Below are 18,238 nucleotides of genomic sequence, written 5' to 3'. Positions count from 1 at the left end.
ACTGGAAGTAGGGGTGCTGTACAGTACTGTCACCTCCCTTACATAGCCACTGGAAGTAGTGGTGCTGTACAGTACTGTCACCTCCCTTACATAGCCACTGGAAGTAGTGGTGCTGTACAGTACTGTCACATCCCTTACATAGCCACTGGAAGTAGGGGTGCTGTACAGTACTGTCACCTCCCTTACATAGCCACTGGAAGTAGGGGTGCTGTACAGTACTGTCACCTCCCTTACATAGCCACTGGAAGCAAAGGTGCTGTACAGTACTGTCACCTCCCTTACATAGCCACTGGAAGCAGGGGTGCTGTACAGTACTGTCACCTCCCTTACATAGCCACTGGAAGTAGGGGTGCTGTACAGTACTGTCACCTCCCTTACATAGCCACTGGAAGTAGGGGTGCTGTACAGTACTGTCACCTCCCTTACATAGCCACTGGAAGTAGGGGTGCTGTACAGTACTGTCACCTCCCTTACATAGCCACTGGAAGTAGGGGTGCTGTACAGTACTGTCACCTCCCTTACATAGCCACTGGAAGTAGTGGTGCTGTACAGTACTGTCACCTCCCTTACATAGCCACTGGAAGTAGTGGTGCTGTACAGTACTGTCACATCCCTTACATAGCCACTGGAAGCAGGGGTGCTGTACAGTACTGTCACCTCCCTTACATAGCCACTGGAAGTAGGGGTGCTGTACAGTACTGTCACCTCCCTTACATAGCCACTGGAAGTAGGGGTGCTGTACAGTACTGTCACCTCCCTTACATAGCCACTGGAAGTAGTGGTGCTGTACAGTACTGTCACCTCCCTTACATAGCCACTGGAAGTAGGGGTGCTGTACAGTACTGTCACCTCCCTTACATAGCCACTGGAAGTAGTGGTGCTGTACAGTACTGTCACCTCCCTTACATAGCCACTGGAAGTAGTGGTGCTGTACAGTACTGTCACCTCCCTTACATAGCCACTGGAAGTAGTGGTGCTGTACAGTACTGTCACCTCCCTTACATAGCCACTGGAAGTAGGGGTGCTGTACAGTACTGTCACCTCCCTTACATAGCCACTGGAAGTAGTGGTGCTGTACAGTACTGTCACCTCCCTTACATAGCCACTGGAAGTAGGGGTGCTGTACAGTACTGTGACCTCCCTTACATAGCCACTGGAAGTAGGGGTGCTGTACAGTACTGTCATCTCCCTTGCATAGCCACTGGAAGTAGTGGTGCTGTACAGTACTGTCACCTCCCTTACATAGCCACTGGAAGTAGGGGTGCTGTACAGTACTGTCACCTCCCTTACATAGCCACTGGAAGTAGGGGTGCTGTACAGTACTAACACCTCCCTTACATAGCCACTGGAAGTAGTGGTGCTGTACAGTACTGTCACCTCCCTTACATAGCCACTGGAAGCAGGGGTGCTGTACAGTACTGTCACCTCCCTTACATAGCCACTGGAAGTAGTGGTGCTGTACAGTACTGTCACCTCCCTTACATAGCCACTGGAAGTAGGGGTGCTGTACAGTACTGTCACCTCCCTTACATAGCCACTGGAAGTAGGGGTGCTGTACAGTACTGTCACCTCCCTTACATAGCCACTGGAAGTAGGGGTGCTGTACAGTACTGTCACCTCCCTTACATAGCCACTGGAAGTAGGGGTGCTGTACAGTACTGTCACCTCCCTTACATAGCCACTGGAAGTAGGGGTGCTGTACAGTACTGTCACCTCCCTTACATAGCCACTGGAAGTAGTGGTGCTGTACAGTACTGTCACCTCCCTTACATAGCCACTGGAAGTAGGGGTGCTGTACAGTACTGTCATCTCCCTTACATAGCCACTGGAAGTAGTGGTGCTGTACAGTACTGTCTCCTCCCTTACATAGCCACTGGAAGTAGGGGTGCTGTACAGTACTGTCACCTCCCTTACATAGCCACTGGAAGTAGGGGTGCTGTACAGTACTGTCACCTCCCTTACATAGCCACTGGAAGTAGGGGTGCTGTAGGGTACTGTCACCTCCCTTACATAGCCACTGGAAGTAGGGGTGCTGTACAGTACTGTCACCTCCCTTACATAGCCACTGGAAGTAGGGGTGCTGTACAGTACTGTCACCTCCCTTACATAGCCACTGGAAGTAGGGGTGCAGAGTGTATATATATATATATATATATATATATATATATATATATATATACTTATATATATATATATACTTATATATATATATATACTTTATTATGATTTTTCAGGGGGTGCTGTAGCAATGTAAGGGAGGTGATAGTACTGTAAGCAAATGAGATGAGAAAAGGAGGAAGAGAGAGAATGAGCTCCTTACAAAGTTACTTGGCAATGGATAGGAAAGTGCTGAAGGAATCGATGCTTGCCTGCAATAAGCCAAAACTTCTTAGGCAGATAAAGTATGGTAACACTTACAAGGAACAACACTAGAGCATGGCTGAACTGGCATTCAGAGCAAGCTTTAAAGGTCTGTCTCCCACCCTCTATTATGTTCTGTATTGTCTCTACATCAGAACTATTCTAGATCAAAACACAATAAAAGAACGATACAATTGACTAATAGCGATAAATAAATAACAACATGATTACAAGCAATTTGCTCACAATAGTAAACTGAACTATATGCTTTGATGTCGTGTTCTGCACTACAGTAGAGATTCGCCCCTGGCACGGAATATTTCCATCTACAAGTCTGAACGCGTCCGCGTCCCTAAGCCCTCGTTCTCAACTCTTTTCCAACCAGTCTGCTAGACGTTTTCCTGTTTACCCCAAAACATTCCAATTCCAGTAACCATATTCTCCAAGCCATAACCTTCGTAAACACGATGTAACAGCTAGCGACAATAATTTGTTTACATCCCTGAGGGAAAGAGGGCGGAGGTCGCAAAATCAAACAGCGCGCAACAACTCTATCCATCACCAACACACACCAGCCAAGTTTTTAGGGAAACATGAAGGCAAAATAAGATAAGAACACTTACGATTTACTAAAGAGGTGAAACATTACTCCATGGAAAGCCGCACAGATTCCCAAAAACACACCACTTCAATTTGGGTCGCATTCCTACGCGCGCTAATCGCAGCTTGTTTTCCGACTATTTTTGCATCCCTGGGAATGGGCCGCAGCCTGCCCTTTGAGCCTACCATGCACAACGACTCCGAATATAGGCTGCTGTAGTCCGGAGGGAGCGGTCTGCTGTGCTCTTAGTCAAACACCCCCCCGTATCTCTTCCTCTCTCCACATCCCCTTTAAAAAGCTTTTAGCTGATGCGTATTGACAGTTTATTTCGGATAAATACATAAATAGCATTTCATATATCAGTAGGCTACTTATTTTCCAATGTCGTGTAGCCTAAATTGTAAAGGGGTTAGGGGTACACATCAATCATTACAAACTGATTAATAACATAGTTATGTTGCTACCAATAATTTAGTAATGAAGCAAAAAAACTGATTTCACTTTGATAGGATTGTTTTATGACTGAGGACGCCGTGTGAGTGATGGACATTGGACACCCAACTGAATTACTGAATCAAAGAAACACAAAAGAAGCACAAAATCACAGCCACTTGGAGGTGGGGTGCTTACCAAGGGTATGGAGAATCATACAGGCAATACCACCCCCAGCTACACAGAATACAGATGACATCATCAACCAAGTCTACTCCTTCAGAGTATGTTGCCCATGGATACGGATGTCAGTTTAGTGCTACCACCCCTAAGGGAAGGTAAACTGATCCTAGATCTGTGCCACCAATACAGTGGCAACCAGTCATTCAGGGCAGGTGGGGTTGTTAAACTTTTATGACATTTTTTCTGCCTGTTTTCCATGTTATTTTGGCATTAATACGTGTCACATATCAGTTTGCAAACAATGTAAAACAAATTATAACGTCAATAAAGCCTAATAAAAACTTAGTCTCTTTTTTGCTTTCTTGAGTAAGGCAGCTCCAAAATGCTGGTGTTTCAGCCTGGCTCAGTGCTTTCTGTAGTGGTGGGGCAGCCAGCGGAAAACACGGAGCGTAGGGGTTGGTAGTGTTCTCTAGTTGCACCGTGATGGGCTCAGTGTTCTGTCACTGATGGTGACACTACGTCACCTCAACATTTAAGGGTAGAGCTCGAAAACTCAAGCCCCTTGGGTGCTGCCATAGAGTTACATTACAAGGGCCCGTCCAAGAAGGCTCAAGGTCATTGGCCACAGATAAAATGACGTCTAATCACGTTATATCTACCGTAATTTTGATTGGACTGATTGATGTCAACATCATACTTTCAAAATCTTAGCTAGCAAGCAAGCAGCATCATGATGAATCAAGTCGACAATCTACTGGCAAATTCTTTTCAATCCTTGTCATATGAAGAGAAATAATGAAGAGAAATTATAGATAAAACAAATATCGGTGCTCATCGGCTATTGGACATAAAGATTAGACAACAATTTGGAAATCTCAAATTGAGTAATGAATGGTTTGGAAGGAATCAGTGGCTAACTGCAAGCATTGCACAGCAATCACTAGCTTGCTATTCAGTGGAGTGGGTGTGTGGTCCCGTGTCTGGGTTGAAGGATCTCTTTTCCAAGCTTAAAAGGATAAATATTCAACATTGGCCATGCTGTCAATCTAGCATGACTTCTGCCGCGCTCATAACAACTGGAAACTCGGAACTGGGAAATCTGACTTCAGTGAGTTCAAGACAACTGGGAACTCTGAAAAAATACGAGATCGTCTGGGAAAATAAGTTTTGAACGGTCATCCAACTCGGAATTGCAAATCGGGAACTCTGGCCTCTTTCTAGTGCTCCGACCTGAAGATCACTGACGTCATCATGATTCAACCTTGTTTTTTATGAGTTCCCAGGTGTCTTGAAAGCATCATAAATCCAGAGAATGCCAGACTTTCATGACAAAGTTTGATGTCAAAACTTGCCCACGAAAGGACCTACATCCCACCTTCCTGTTCAAGTGAGCACAGCACATCAAGGTCAGTCCAAAAATGTATTGTATGCTGCTGCATAAATTATGTAATATGCCAGGGAGATATGTATACTGTCTGTAGCTAAGAAAATAATACTAAGTGTATGTTGTTTAGTAAGCTGTTAGTAGCCCACGTGCCTCACCCTAACAAGTTTGCCTATTGTTCTGACTTGGTGGTTCACATGTAGCCTGTAGCCTGATTTAGAGAAATGCTTCATTGTCTACTTATATGCCCCCTTTATTCATCCTACGGTTCTGACTTGGTGTACAGGGAGAATATTGTAAGAACGGCACATGTTCTGAATTCCGTTGCTGTACATTGAAAAGTGCTGAACAAATAGTTATATTGTCTTAATCGAAATTACGGATTGCCTCTTATCCACTTGTCGTACCCTTATGCCATTGTTGGTACATCTCAATGTCAGTGGAAACCACATTTGTTTAAGCAAGTCAGCTATATCAGCTATGTTTTTTTAAAGGCAGTAAATGACGCTGAATTAACTGTTTCGCTGCCAGACAAGGCTCCGCTGAAAGCCAGGTGTAGCAGTGGTAAGATGTTGGGACTGTTGTTAACAAATGGGATTCTGCTATTGGGACAGTTTTATGTAGGCCCTATGAGTTTGTGGGCACCGTTTGTCACCGTTATAGTGCAATTAATGTCATTTTTTGTGTTGTGTTGTGTAGTGGCTTTGCTGGCATGCATTAAAAAAACATATTTTTCAAGTTTGCCCCACCAAGATTGACATGCTAAAATAGTTTATAGCGCACTACTTGTGACCAGGGCTCATAAAAGAAGTGCACATATAGGGAATAGGGTGCAATTTGTGATGGAACCAGGGAGTCGACAGGGGAGCCAGAGTAGTGACTTCAAATGACCTTAGAACACACACAGATGTTTGCACTTCCAGGAGGCAGAGAGCCTACTAAACTCACCCCATACTGTTTAAATAATGAGGTGCAAATTGATACAGTGTTTCATGTAAGCGAGTCAGTTAATACAAGTACTGGTACTGTACTCTCAAAATGTATACTAATTTAATGGATGTGTAATGGTTTCTGCTAGATGTTACTGCAAAACCTGGGAGTGGAGAGGCACACTAACTATCCTGTAGACAGAGGGCCATAAAGTGTAAGAAAAGTTTAGCAAGAAGAGTCTGTGTCAACAGTGGACACGTAAAAGGTAGCTTAGGCGTAACCAAGGCGCTGGAAACCTTACGAAACAGTGTCCTTACAACAATAGGCAAGCAGAGAGGGACTCTAATCTGCCTGGAAGAAGAGAAACTGAAGGAGGTTTGGCCTGTTCACTCCTCTGCAGTAGATTGGCGTGGCTTCTAATCATAAACAAACTGTCCAGGCAGGGCTGGTTAAAGTCTAACTACAATGCCATGGTGAAGTCTAGAACCTAGACTCTAGAACATTGGGAGGATGTATTCATTTCTCTAGTTTTGTTCATATTATACCCTAACACATAGTATTGTCAGACTGTTGACAAACAAGATGCCATTGGGGAACTACTCTTCAAGTGTGTTTGTGTCCAGTGTAGCGAAAGACAGACCACGGTGGAGCACATGTCACATCTCAGTGTCCGTGTCAAAATACCCATACTAGCATACTACATACTTAATTACTGCAGTGGGCTAAATTAGGGTCACACAGATTGTTTCCTTGTAGTCTTAAACACATTCACGTTGAAACAAAAGTATACACCTCACACACATGGTTGTGGGCTGACAAAAAAGAAGACATCTGTACCATGTCAGATAGTGTTGAAATGTATTACATTTGGAGTTTGCATCCCAATATTACACTTTACATACATCACAGACGGCTGAAATATAACAGAACGGTTTCACATAATAACTCCGGATTTTCGGCGTTTTCTTTTAAATAACGTTTATTAATTAGGAAATTACGAAAAATATTATTAACATTCCACCCATGAGGCCACTAGGTAATTTGACTGCAGGAAATACACTGAAAACGATGTACTCATTGTCGCATACTATTTAGCACTTCGTTTTTAGTCAAAAGTATGCAGTATGCCACGTTAGCAACGCAGAGCGGCCCCTGACTGGCTGAGTAGGTGGGGCTGGGCCGAGTGCGGGTGGATTTGTCCAAATTCAACAGACACGCGTTGCATTAACCAGCCTGATAATAGTTAAATTCCAATTCGATTAATTTCTCTAAACTCTGAATAGAATAGGAATAGAGTTATAGGCCTACTTAGGCTGGTTATAGGCAGACAATCACATCTGTCTCATACCGTAGTAAACAATATAGCCCATCTATTTAAAAAGTGCTGAAGACAGAAACAGATCATTTGGTTCCATTTCAACATATGTTTTAGTGAAACTAAAGTGCTGTATATATATTAATATATAAATTAAATCAAATAGCCTAGTACTCACACCAAACCTTTTCACATGTTCAAATCAAAAGGCTACTGCACAGAACATTTTGGAAAGTCGGGTGTAATTGCAAATTCAGCATCGCTGGACGGCAACATAGTGAACTAAAGCACTGATCATTCGGATCAAGATCAGAATGACTGCTAAGGCTCGATCCATACATTAAAACAATTAATAGGTAGCCTAAAAAATGTAAACAATCCTTAACTCAAATCAAAAGGCCTGGTTAACATGACATAAATAACGCAGCCACATCCCGAGTCCCCGATGCCGACGCATTCAGAAATCAGGAGATGGTTTAGTATTTATTTTAAAAGCTCTGACGAAGGCCAAGAGAACAAGAAACTATTTTCAATGAGAAAACAGAAATCCACTTTGGGTTTAAAAAAAGAGGATGTAGCCTATGATGCGATACGATGCGAAACTACTTAGCCTACATTTGAACACCACCGCAGAAGCTTCGCTATGCCGGATCTTCCCAACTAAGTATCCTAGTTTTGTTGTTTGGCTATTTGGAGAGAACTAGGGCCTATCATTCACTGTCCACCTCTTCCAATGCATTGTGGAAAGGTGTGCATCAAATTCTACTAGATAAAGAGCTGAAATTAGTATAACATCCTGGCATTTAACCCATACTTGATTTTCTAAAATTCACGTACTATAAAACGTTCTATTTTTGCATACTGAGAATGCGTCATGCGCCATTCCGTTGTTTCCCGCTATTCATTGATTTTGGTAGTGCGTCCCGATATCTTATTGATCAGCTGTTGTCAAAGACAAAATTATTATGACATCCAAGCATTTAAAGTACACTCCATTTTCAAAATGTTGCATACTATTAAATGCTATTATTTTTTTTACGCATACTGAAATGGCCTACTATTTAGGGCGCAAGTATGGGTGTTCGGGACACGGCCAGTATCTTTGCTGTTCATAGAGGAACACACAGTGGTTCTAAATAGAAAGCCTGTTGTCTAGTACCATGAATAACATTCATAGAATCCGAGGCACGATTGCACGCACACAAATATCTGTGTTCGGAATGTTAGCCTGAGCAGCGCTGTGTGTACACAGCGATGAGTGTGTGTAGATGGATGTGTGGCGTGTGTATATGGTTGTGTGTGTATGTGGGTGTTTATGTGTGCTTTGGTGTGTGTACATGTGTGTGCATGCATGTGTGTGTGGTTGTGTGTGTGTGTCGGTTTACACTAGAGGGAGGCAGGGAGGAGCTTGTTGGGGCAAACAGATATAATAGGGGTCAGGGGGTACGAAGAGAAGACGTCAGGGAGCTAAGCGTCTGTTGGGAGTCCCCTAGGAGCCCCACCTCTAAGAGTTCATCCCCCTGGTTCCTGCTAGCAGCTAACCTGTTTAACAGACAGAACACCACCCTGCAGCACTGACACAGAGAGAGGGATGGAGGGAGAGAGAGAGAGAGAGAGAGGGGGAGGAGGAGAAGAGCTGTAGACAACAAATTATTTCAGACAAGCATCTACGGGCCTCCACTACAGGCAAATAGAGGGACAGGGAGAGAGAAAGTGAGAGTGATAGAGAGGAGGGAGGAAAGAGAGAGGAAGAAAGAGACAGAGATAGATGGTTAGGAATAGTGTGTGTGTGTGTGTGTGTGTGTGTGTGTGTGTGTGTGTGTGTGTGTGTGTGTGTGTGTGTGTGTGTGTGTGTGTGTGTGTGTGTGTGTGTGTTTAACTATACTTGTGCGGACCAGATCTCCACACAAGAATAGTAAACAAACAAAAATGTGACCAACTGGGGACATTTTGTTGGTCCCACAAGGTCAAATGCTATTTCTAGGGGGTTTAGGGTTAAGGTTAGAATTAGTGTTAGAATTAGTTTTAGGGTTAGGAGCTAGGATTATTTTCGGGGTTAGGAGCTAGGGTTAGGTTTTCAGGTTAAGGTTAGGGTTAAGGTTATGGTAAGAGTTATGGGTTAGGGGAAATAGGATTTTGAATTGGACTGAATTGTGTGTCCGCACAAGGTTAGTTTAAGTATTCAACACTCAGAAGGAAGGCAAGGAACATTTCACATCGCTGAACATTACTGCAGAGGAAGACTGAGAGACGGGAAATTATAGGGAGATTCACCCTGCAATAAAGAGGAGATTGATCAGAAATAAACCGAAAGCATCTCCTCAGGCTACAGGGTCTCTCTCTCCCCATCTCTGCCTCCCTTTCAAATCAATTCAATTTAAGAGAAATGTATAATAAATGAAAGTGAAAAATACAAAACCTTTTTTTACAGTAAACATTACACTCGCAAACGTTCCAAAAGAATAAAGACATTTCTCTCCCTCCACACCTGCCTCCCTCTCTGCCTATATCTCCGGCTGCCTTACTCCCTGTCTCCCTTCCTTCCTTCCTCTTTGGTGAGTTTGAGAATTATGCAACCCAACCCTTCTGCCTTGCCAACTGCATTATCAGATCCCTCCTCCTCCCTCTGTTCCTCCCCCTCCATCCCTCTCTCCATCCTCTCTCTGCAAAGCAGCTTACAGTAGAGCCCTACAGTCAAATAAAACACTTCAGACCCGTAACATCCATTCTAAAAAGGAGCAAGTATGTAGGGCTGATGGTACGTGTTTTCATCCACATTCGCTCATTCCTATATTTTATTTTATTTTATTTAACCTTTATTTAACTAGGCAAATCAGTTAAGAACAAATTCGTATTTACAATGATGGCCTACCCCGGTCAAACCCTACTGACTCTTTGTGTTGTGACCTTTGGGCGTCAGAGAGAGGCCACAAATTCCAATTTGCTATACTTAAAACCTTTAACATCATCCTTAGCTCTGGCATCTTCCCCAATATTTGGAACCAAGGACTGATCATCCCAATCCACAAAAGTGGAGACAGATTTGACCCCAATAACTACTGTGGGATATGCATCAACATCAACCTTGGGAAAATCCCCTGCGTTATCATTAACAACAATGTACTGAGCAAATGTAAAAATAGCTTTTTACCAAATTACCGTACGACAGACCACGTATTCACCCTGCACACCCTAATTGACAAACAAACAAACACAAACACAAACTGTCCCAAAGCGCTAACCACTATGCTACCTGCCGCTCATTTCAAATGTCATATTATGTCGATATACAGTGTTGTAACAACGTGCAAATAGTAAAAGTACAAAAGTGAAAATAAATAAACATACATATTGGTTGTATTTACAATAGTGTTTGTGACTTGCAATATTTGTGACCTGTTGCCACAAGAAAACAAACACCATTGTAAATACAACCAATGTTTATGTTTATTTATTATCATTTTTGTACTTTTACTATTTGCACATTGTTACAACACTGTATATAGACATAATATGACATTTGAAATGAGCGGCAGGTAGCATAGTGGATAGCGCTTTGGGCCAGTAACCAAAAGGTTAGATCGGATCCCCGAGCTGACAAGGTAGAAAACTGTCATTCTGCCCCTGAACAAAGCAGTTAACCCACTGTTCCTAGGCCGTCATTGTAAATAAGAATTTGTTCTTAACTGTTTTTATTCTTTTGGAACTTCTGTGAGTGTAATTTTTACTGGTAATTTTTATTGTTGATTTCACTTTTGTTTATTATCTACTTCACTTGCTTTGGCAATGTTAACTTATGCCAACTTATGCCATGCCAATACAGCCCTTAAATGTAAATGCAATTGAATTGAGAGGTTATTGACGACACAGCTGTGCTCCGTCAAGAGCTCATGATTTTCTCTCATATCAAGAAAGAGAGACAGCGAGAACATGCAAAATGTGTTATGAAATGAAAGACCCTGTCCTTCACGTTACAGTTCTGTACATCCTCCAACTTTGTTATTCAATGACCTTTGAAACTAATTTGGGTGTTGAGATGAAGGAAAGAAAGAGAAAGAGTTGCACTCTTTATCTGACTAAGGGAGAGCAAAGCCTCAGTAATGATTCATAATTACACTGCAGCATTTAAAAATCAGATATTTAATCTCCCCAGGCGGTGGTTGAACCTCACTTTCATCCGCTCTACATCCACATCTAAATCCCCCGCTATAGCACTTAGCCTGCTAGTCCCGGTTAATACTACAACCAGCCTGTCTGTTGGTGTCTGTCTCTCTGTTTGGGTCTGTCTGTCTCTTCATCTTTGTGTGTGCGCCTTTCCATCTGTGTGTGTGTGTTTGGTCTGTCTGCCTGCCTGATTGTCCACCCCTGCCCCTGGAGGGACTTGCTCCTATCCCCAGTACTGTGGACCTTTAACCCCCAGCAGAGTGCCACCAGCCTGGTTAGAGGAGCCCTCTGACCTCCCTCCTCCCCTCCATCTCTCCCTCCATCTGGCCGAAGCACTGTGGATCCGCTCTGCTTCATCAGCTCTCAGTAAATCAATGGACATGACAGAGATGGGCTTTGACAGCCTAATTACAGAGAGTGGGAAGGATGGAGGGAGAGGGGAGAGGAGAGGGAGGGGGTACGGACGGAGGGAGGGAGGGAGAGGGGAGAAGCGAGGGGAGAATAGAGGGAGGGATCAGGGATAGAGTGAGGGAAGGACTACAGAGCATTAACTTGATGTTTTCTCTCTCTCTATTCCTCCATCGCTCTGCTTTTCTCCTGGCCACCCATTGTGTCAGATTATTATATCTGGCTGAGGCTTCTATGGGAAGAGATTCCACTCTAAGGGGCATCATTTAGTTGCCTGGGATGGCTGATGCTGCGTTAACTCAATGACTCCAACTGAGGAGAAGAGTGTCTCGTCTGAGTGTATTTGTGTAGTTTCTCTCCGTCCCTAGAGTTCCCTGAGGTATCTCTGTCTGAAACGGGGAGTTGGTTCTGTTTCTGTCTGTCTGATTAACAGAAGCGTTCGGGTTCTAAGGTCCGTATCTAGACGTCAGTGGTTCCGTCAACGGATCACACACAACCTCCGTTCCGTTCCAGTGATTCCTGACAGGATCCCTTCGTTCTGTTGTCCTCTCATGGCAGGAAGGACGGTTGCTTTTCTGCCTTCCTACTCTCTCAGGGCTTTACTGGCATGGGAAACATATGTTTACATTGCTAAAGCAAGTGAAATAGATATATATATATATTTTTACAGTAAACATTACACTCACAAAATTTCCAAAATAATAAAGACATTTCAAATGTCATATCATGTGCAAATAGTTCAAAAGAGAAAATAAATAAACATAAATATGGATTGTATTTACAATGGCGTTTGTTCTTCACTGGGTGTGGCAACAGGTCACAAATCCCGCTGATGTTATTTTATTTTATTTTTCACCTTTATTTAACCAGGTAGGCTAGTTGAGAACAAGTTCTCATTTACAACTGCGACCTGGCCAAGATAAAGCAAAGCAGTGCGACACAAACAACAACACAGAGTTAAACATGGAATAAACAAACATACAGTCAATAACACAATAGAAAAAAAGTCTATATACTGTGTGTGCATATGAGTAAGTTAAGGGAGGTAAGGCAATAAATAGGCCATAGTGGTGAAATAATTACAATTTAGCAATTAAACAGTGGAGTGATAGATGTGCAGAAGATGAATGTGCAAGTAGAGATACCGGGATGCAAAGGAGCAAAAAATAATAATAACAGTATGGGGATAAGGTAGTTGGATGGGCTATTGACGGATGGGCTATGTACAGGTGCAGTGATCTGTGAGCTGCTCTGACAGCTGGTGCTTAAAGTTAGTGGGGGAGATATGAGTCTCCAGCTTCGGTGATTTTTGCAATTCGTTTTAGTCATTGGCAGCAGAGAATTGGAAGGAAAGGCGGCCAATGGAGGAATTGGCTTTGGGGGTGACCAGTGAAATATACCTGCTGGAGAGCGCGCTACAGGTGGGTGCTGCTATGGTGACCAGTGAGCTGAGATAAGGCGGGGCTTTACCTAGCAAAGACTTATAGATGACCTGGAGCCAGTGGGTTTGGCGACGAATATGAAGCGAGGGCCAGCCAACGAGAGCATACAGGTCGCAGTGGTGGGTAGTATATGGGGCTTTGGTGACAAAACGGATGGCACTGTGATAGACTGCATCCAATTTGCTGAGTAGAGTGTTGGAGGCTATTTTGTAAATGACATAGCCGAAGTCAAGGATCGGTAGGATAGTCAGTTTTATGAGGGTATGTTTGGCAGCATGAGTGAAGGATGCTTTGTTGCGAAATAGGAGGCCGATTGTAGATTTAATTTTGGATTGGAGATGCTTAATGTGAGTCTGGAAGGAGAGTTTACAGTCTAACCAGACACCTAGGTATTTGTAGATGTCCACATATTCTAAGTCAGAACCATCCAGAGCAGTGATGCTGGACGGGCGGGGAGTTGCTGGTAGCGATCGGTTGAAGAGCTTGCATTTAGTTTTACTTGCATTTAATAGCAGTTGGAGGCCACGGAAGGAGAGTTGTATGGCATTGAAGCTCATCTGGAGGTTAGTTAACATAGTGCCCAAAGAAGGGCCAGAAGTATACAAAATGGTATCGTCTGCGTAGAGGTGGATCAGAGAATCACCAGCAGCAAGAGCGACATCGTTGATGTATACAGAGAAGAGAGTCGGCCCGAGAATTGAACCCTGTGGCACCCCCATAGAGACTGCCAGAGGTCTGGACAACAGGCCCTCCGATTACTGTCTCTCTGTCTCTCTCTCTAACACGCAACATATTCATTCACATCAAAGTGAATACCTCTTTCACTTCATATTAAAGATGTTTTACCATTAGTACCAACAGCCCTCCTCTCATCCCGTTCTCCTTGTTTCTCCCTCCCGATCTCTTCACATCTATCATTTAAAAATGATAGACTATTAAGAATGCACATCAAAATCTACACAATGGCACTCTGTCCTTTCATCTCTCTCATCTCCAATCCATTTTCTTTGCTTTCGTCTCTCCTTGACTCTCTCTCTCTAATCTCCATGTTCATGCCGTCTCGCCCTTGCATATTCTGCCACTGTATGTGTAAGGTTGTGAAAATGACTTACGGCTCTTTCTCTCACTCTCCCATTTTCTCACTTGGCTGTCGGTTAGCAAGATCTCACTGTCTCTCTACATTGGTAAACAAATGCACACATGCACATGCAGTCACACTCATATACATGTACCTACAATCTTATGAACAGCACGCACACACGTGTGCACGCATATACACACAAAGTATGCACCTGCCAGCAGTTATCATGTACAGCATCTCCTTCTAGCTCTGATTAATATGTGAGCTACTGACATACAGAGTTCTGTAGGCTACAGTCAGTGTCCAGTGTGAACATACCTGTAACATATAAACGCAACATGTAAAGAGTTGGTCCCATGTTTCATGAGCTGAAATTAAAGATCCCAGAAAGTTTACATACACACAAAAAGTGTATTTCTCTCAAATTCTGTGAGCATTTTAGCCTTTGTCAAGATAATCCATCCACCTGACAGGTGTGGCATATCAAGAATCTGATACAACACAATGCCATAATGTAGATGTCTCAAGTTTTGAGGGAGCGTGCAATTGTCATGATGACTGCAGGAATGTTCAGCAGAGCTGTTGCCAGATAGTTCAATGTTCGTTTCTCTACCATCGTTTTAGAGAATTTGGCAGTATACCTAACCGGCCTCACAACCGCAGACCACGTGTAACCCCGCCAGCCCAGGACCTCCACATCCGGCTTTTTCATCTGCAGGATTGTCTGAGGGGAGGGTGGGCGGGTGCTGAGGAGTATTTCTGTCTGTAATAAAGACCTTTTGTGCGGATAAACTAATTCTGATTGGCTGGGCCTGGCTCCCCAGTGGGTGGGCCTATGCCCCCCTCCAGGCCCACCCATAGCTGCGACCCTGCTCAGTAGTGAAATCCATTATTTGTTTACTTCAATTGACTTATTTCCTTATATGAACTATGACTCTTTGAAATTGTTGCATGTTGCATTTATATTTTTGTCCAGTATGTTTGGAGATCAACAACACTGCATCAAACTATGCTGCCGCTTAATCTGAATGGCAGCCAATCCCGATGATGATAGTCGGCAGGGCATCACAGACACAGCAGGCAACAAACAAACAGCACTACCAGCCGAGCTCTCCTCTCCTCACCCCTTTCCTTTCAGCCGAGCTCTCCTCTCCTCTCCTCTCCTCACCCCTCTCCTTTCAGCCGAGCTCTCCTCTCCTCTCCTCTCCTCACCCCTTTCCTTTCAGCCGAGCTCTCCTCTCCTCTCCTCTCCTTTCCTTTCCTTTCCTCTCCTATCCTGTCCTCTCACGTTCAATTCAGAATTTCAGATATCTCTAAGCTAACATTTACCCAGACAGTCACTACACCAAAGAGTGATTGTTCATGGTTGCCTTTAGAATGTGCCTTTAGGATCCATTGTTTGAACGTTATTCATGATCTGTGTTGTCTCTTTTTTTTATTACACTGAGGGATAATTAACGTTAGCGTTCTGCTGTGCATCTCTGGAAAATTATTTATCTTTGATGAATAAAAACAAATCAATCACAGCTTTGTGAGTGTCCTCATAATGAACTCCGTATAGTCACAGTGCATTGGTACACTATTTGAAAAGATTACACAGTACTGCATGCAACAACACCGTCACCAACAACACTATTACACAAACAATTTATTCAGGAATCGGACACAGAAATAATCAAACTCTAACTAGAATAGAGAATTGAACAAAACGAAGGTACAACACATAAATCGAATCAACAGAAAACATGATTCTTCTGAGTAAGAATATTTCCTAGAGATTTATGTACAGCACCGTCTCTGAATTATACCATCCAATAACTCTAATATGGTATTTCTGAGAGATTAAAAAGACCTTGCTCTCTCTAACCAACGGACATAAAGACTGGGTGTATTGCTCAATTAGTAACAGACAGACTGGGGACGTGGAGAGAGAGAGGGAACAGACAGATTGGCGGTTAGCTCAACCAGCAACGGTAGCATTTCCCGTCATCTCCTCCTCTCCTGAATGAAAGAGACAGTGTCTCTGTAAATGAAATTAGCGGTCACTCTCCTCCCCAGCGGTATGTGTACCGCTCTCTCTGTTCCCTTGCAGAGGGTCAAAGGGGCATCATGACAACGATAATGACTTCATACTGCCTATGGTTCCAGAACCGCAACCCAAATCAGCCACTGACCATCTAGCAGGCGGCGGGAGTGGTGGCCAGTCATCTGATTTCTGTTAGCGGGGCTGGAGAGGCTGATTACTCTCTCACACACACACACACACTCACACACACACACACACACACACACACACACACACACACACACACACACACACACACACACACACACACACACACACACACACACACACACACACACACACACACACACACACACACACACACACACACACACACACACACACACACACACACACACACACACACACACACACACCATTTCTGTGGTAGAGCAGCACTGACACTGGTTCTCATTCAAACCCCAAGAGCTCAGGTCCTTATCAGACAGTGGGAAGGTGTTAGTTCGTGCGACTCATATACAGTCCAGTAGATTAGTATGTTATTCCATATCTATGAGTATGTAATTCCATAAGAAGAGCTGACTGCTGATCATGTTGAATACAATTGTGCATTACACTACACTGTTTTTTCAGTGACACCTAGTCCTATAACAGAGATGGGATATTTTCATTTCCTCAATTCCTCATTTAATTATGTTTCTAGATGTTTTATTTGTCAAATAATGCAATATCTTGTCATGCCAATAAAGCTAATTGAAATTAATTCATTTGAGAGAGAGGACAGCGCACCGCAAAATAACAGGACGGACGCTGGAATAAACGCTGGCATCTCAATAAAACCCCTTCTCCTTTACTGTCCCTAGTTTGTTTCCATACACACGCATACAAACACACCATTGAAAGCCTGAACGCACACAATGCAGTGTGAGGGACATGTGATAAGCAGCAGAACACAGGGCACTCACCATGCATGGTCAGAATTCCCCGGAACAATCGATCAACGCTTGGCAGATAGACGGAGAGAGAGAGGAAGAGCCGGAGCTTGTGCCGGAGCAAATTAAAAGAGGGAGGACCGGAGGAGTGTAGAGCAGAGCTTTCTCAAAGCACAATTCTTCCCTTCCCACTGCAGAGTACTTGCTCCTTCTCTCTGTTTTCCTTGTGGCTCTCTTCCTCCTCCCTTTCTCTCCCTCTCTTTCTTGCTGCTGCTACTTTGAGGTGAGGGGCGGAGAATTAGTGCTACAACGCTCTCCCTCGCTCTCCCTCGCTCTCCCTCGCTCTCCCTCGCTCTCCCTTATCTCTCTCTGGGTTTCTTTTTTTCTCTCTCTATCGGTACAGAGGCTGTCCTATTTCCTGTGCCCTCTCTGAAGTGGGACACAGCCTCTCCTCTCTCAACCTCCGCATGTTTGTGACTTCGTGTAAGCGTGCCCGTGCACAATGCTCAGAGCAGGGGATCTTGCAGCCTTTTCTCTCTCTCTCTTGCTCCCTTGCTCTCCCTCCCCGCGTGATTGACTGTAACCTCCCCCTTCTCTTTCTCTCTGCATGCAGTGGGAGGGGTGTGCATGAGTGTGTGTGTATGTGGTGCAGCCTGGATCTGCCCCACTGTGCCTCCATTGTGTGTGTGTGTGTGTGTGTGTGTGTGTATATTCTTTGTCCTGTTAGCTCCATCTGAGGAAAGACACCTCCCAGGAAGCCACTGCTGCCACTCCCTATAGGCAAGGACTTTGGCCAGGGCTATGACTGGAGATACAGTGCCATGCAAAAGTATTCATCCCCTTCGTGTTTTTCCTCTTTTGTTGCCTTACAACCTGTCATTTAAATTGAGTTTTATTTGGATTTCATGAAATGGACATACACAAAATATTCCAAGTTGGTGAAGTGAAATGAAAAAATAACTTGTTTCAAAAAATGTAA

At 43.8% G+C, this 18,238-nt stretch overlaps 1 protein-coding gene across 3 annotated transcripts in view; it reads right to left on the bottom strand.

Moving 5' to 3' along the window:
- Positions 1-17,862, bottom strand: part of LOC129863739 (disabled homolog 2-interacting protein-like) — a 94,466-nt gene extending 76,604 nt beyond the window's left edge. Inside the window, exon 1 of one of the 3 annotated variants that reach the window (XM_055935967.1) lies at positions 17,293-17,862. Coding sequence is in view for 2 of the 3 variants with exons in the window: in XM_055935966.1 (XP_055791941.1) it covers positions 2,985-3,007 (23 nt within the window). In the remaining variant the exon portion in view is untranslated. Of the gene's footprint in view, positions 1-2,984; positions 3,729-17,292 lie in introns of those variants that run through there. The other 2 variants (XM_055935966.1, XM_055935968.1) reach the window with 2 other exon arrangements.
- Between the last annotated feature and the right edge of the window lie 376 nt (positions 17,863-18,238).

This window comes from Salvelinus fontinalis, chromosome 10, assembly GCF_029448725.1.
Source record: "Salvelinus fontinalis isolate EN_2023a chromosome 10, ASM2944872v1, whole genome shotgun sequence".
Classification (NCBI taxonomy): Eukaryota; Metazoa; Chordata; class Actinopteri; order Salmoniformes; family Salmonidae; genus Salvelinus; species Salvelinus fontinalis.
Note: the sequence above shows the minus strand (reverse complement) of the source record. Positions and strands in the feature narration are given on the sequence as shown.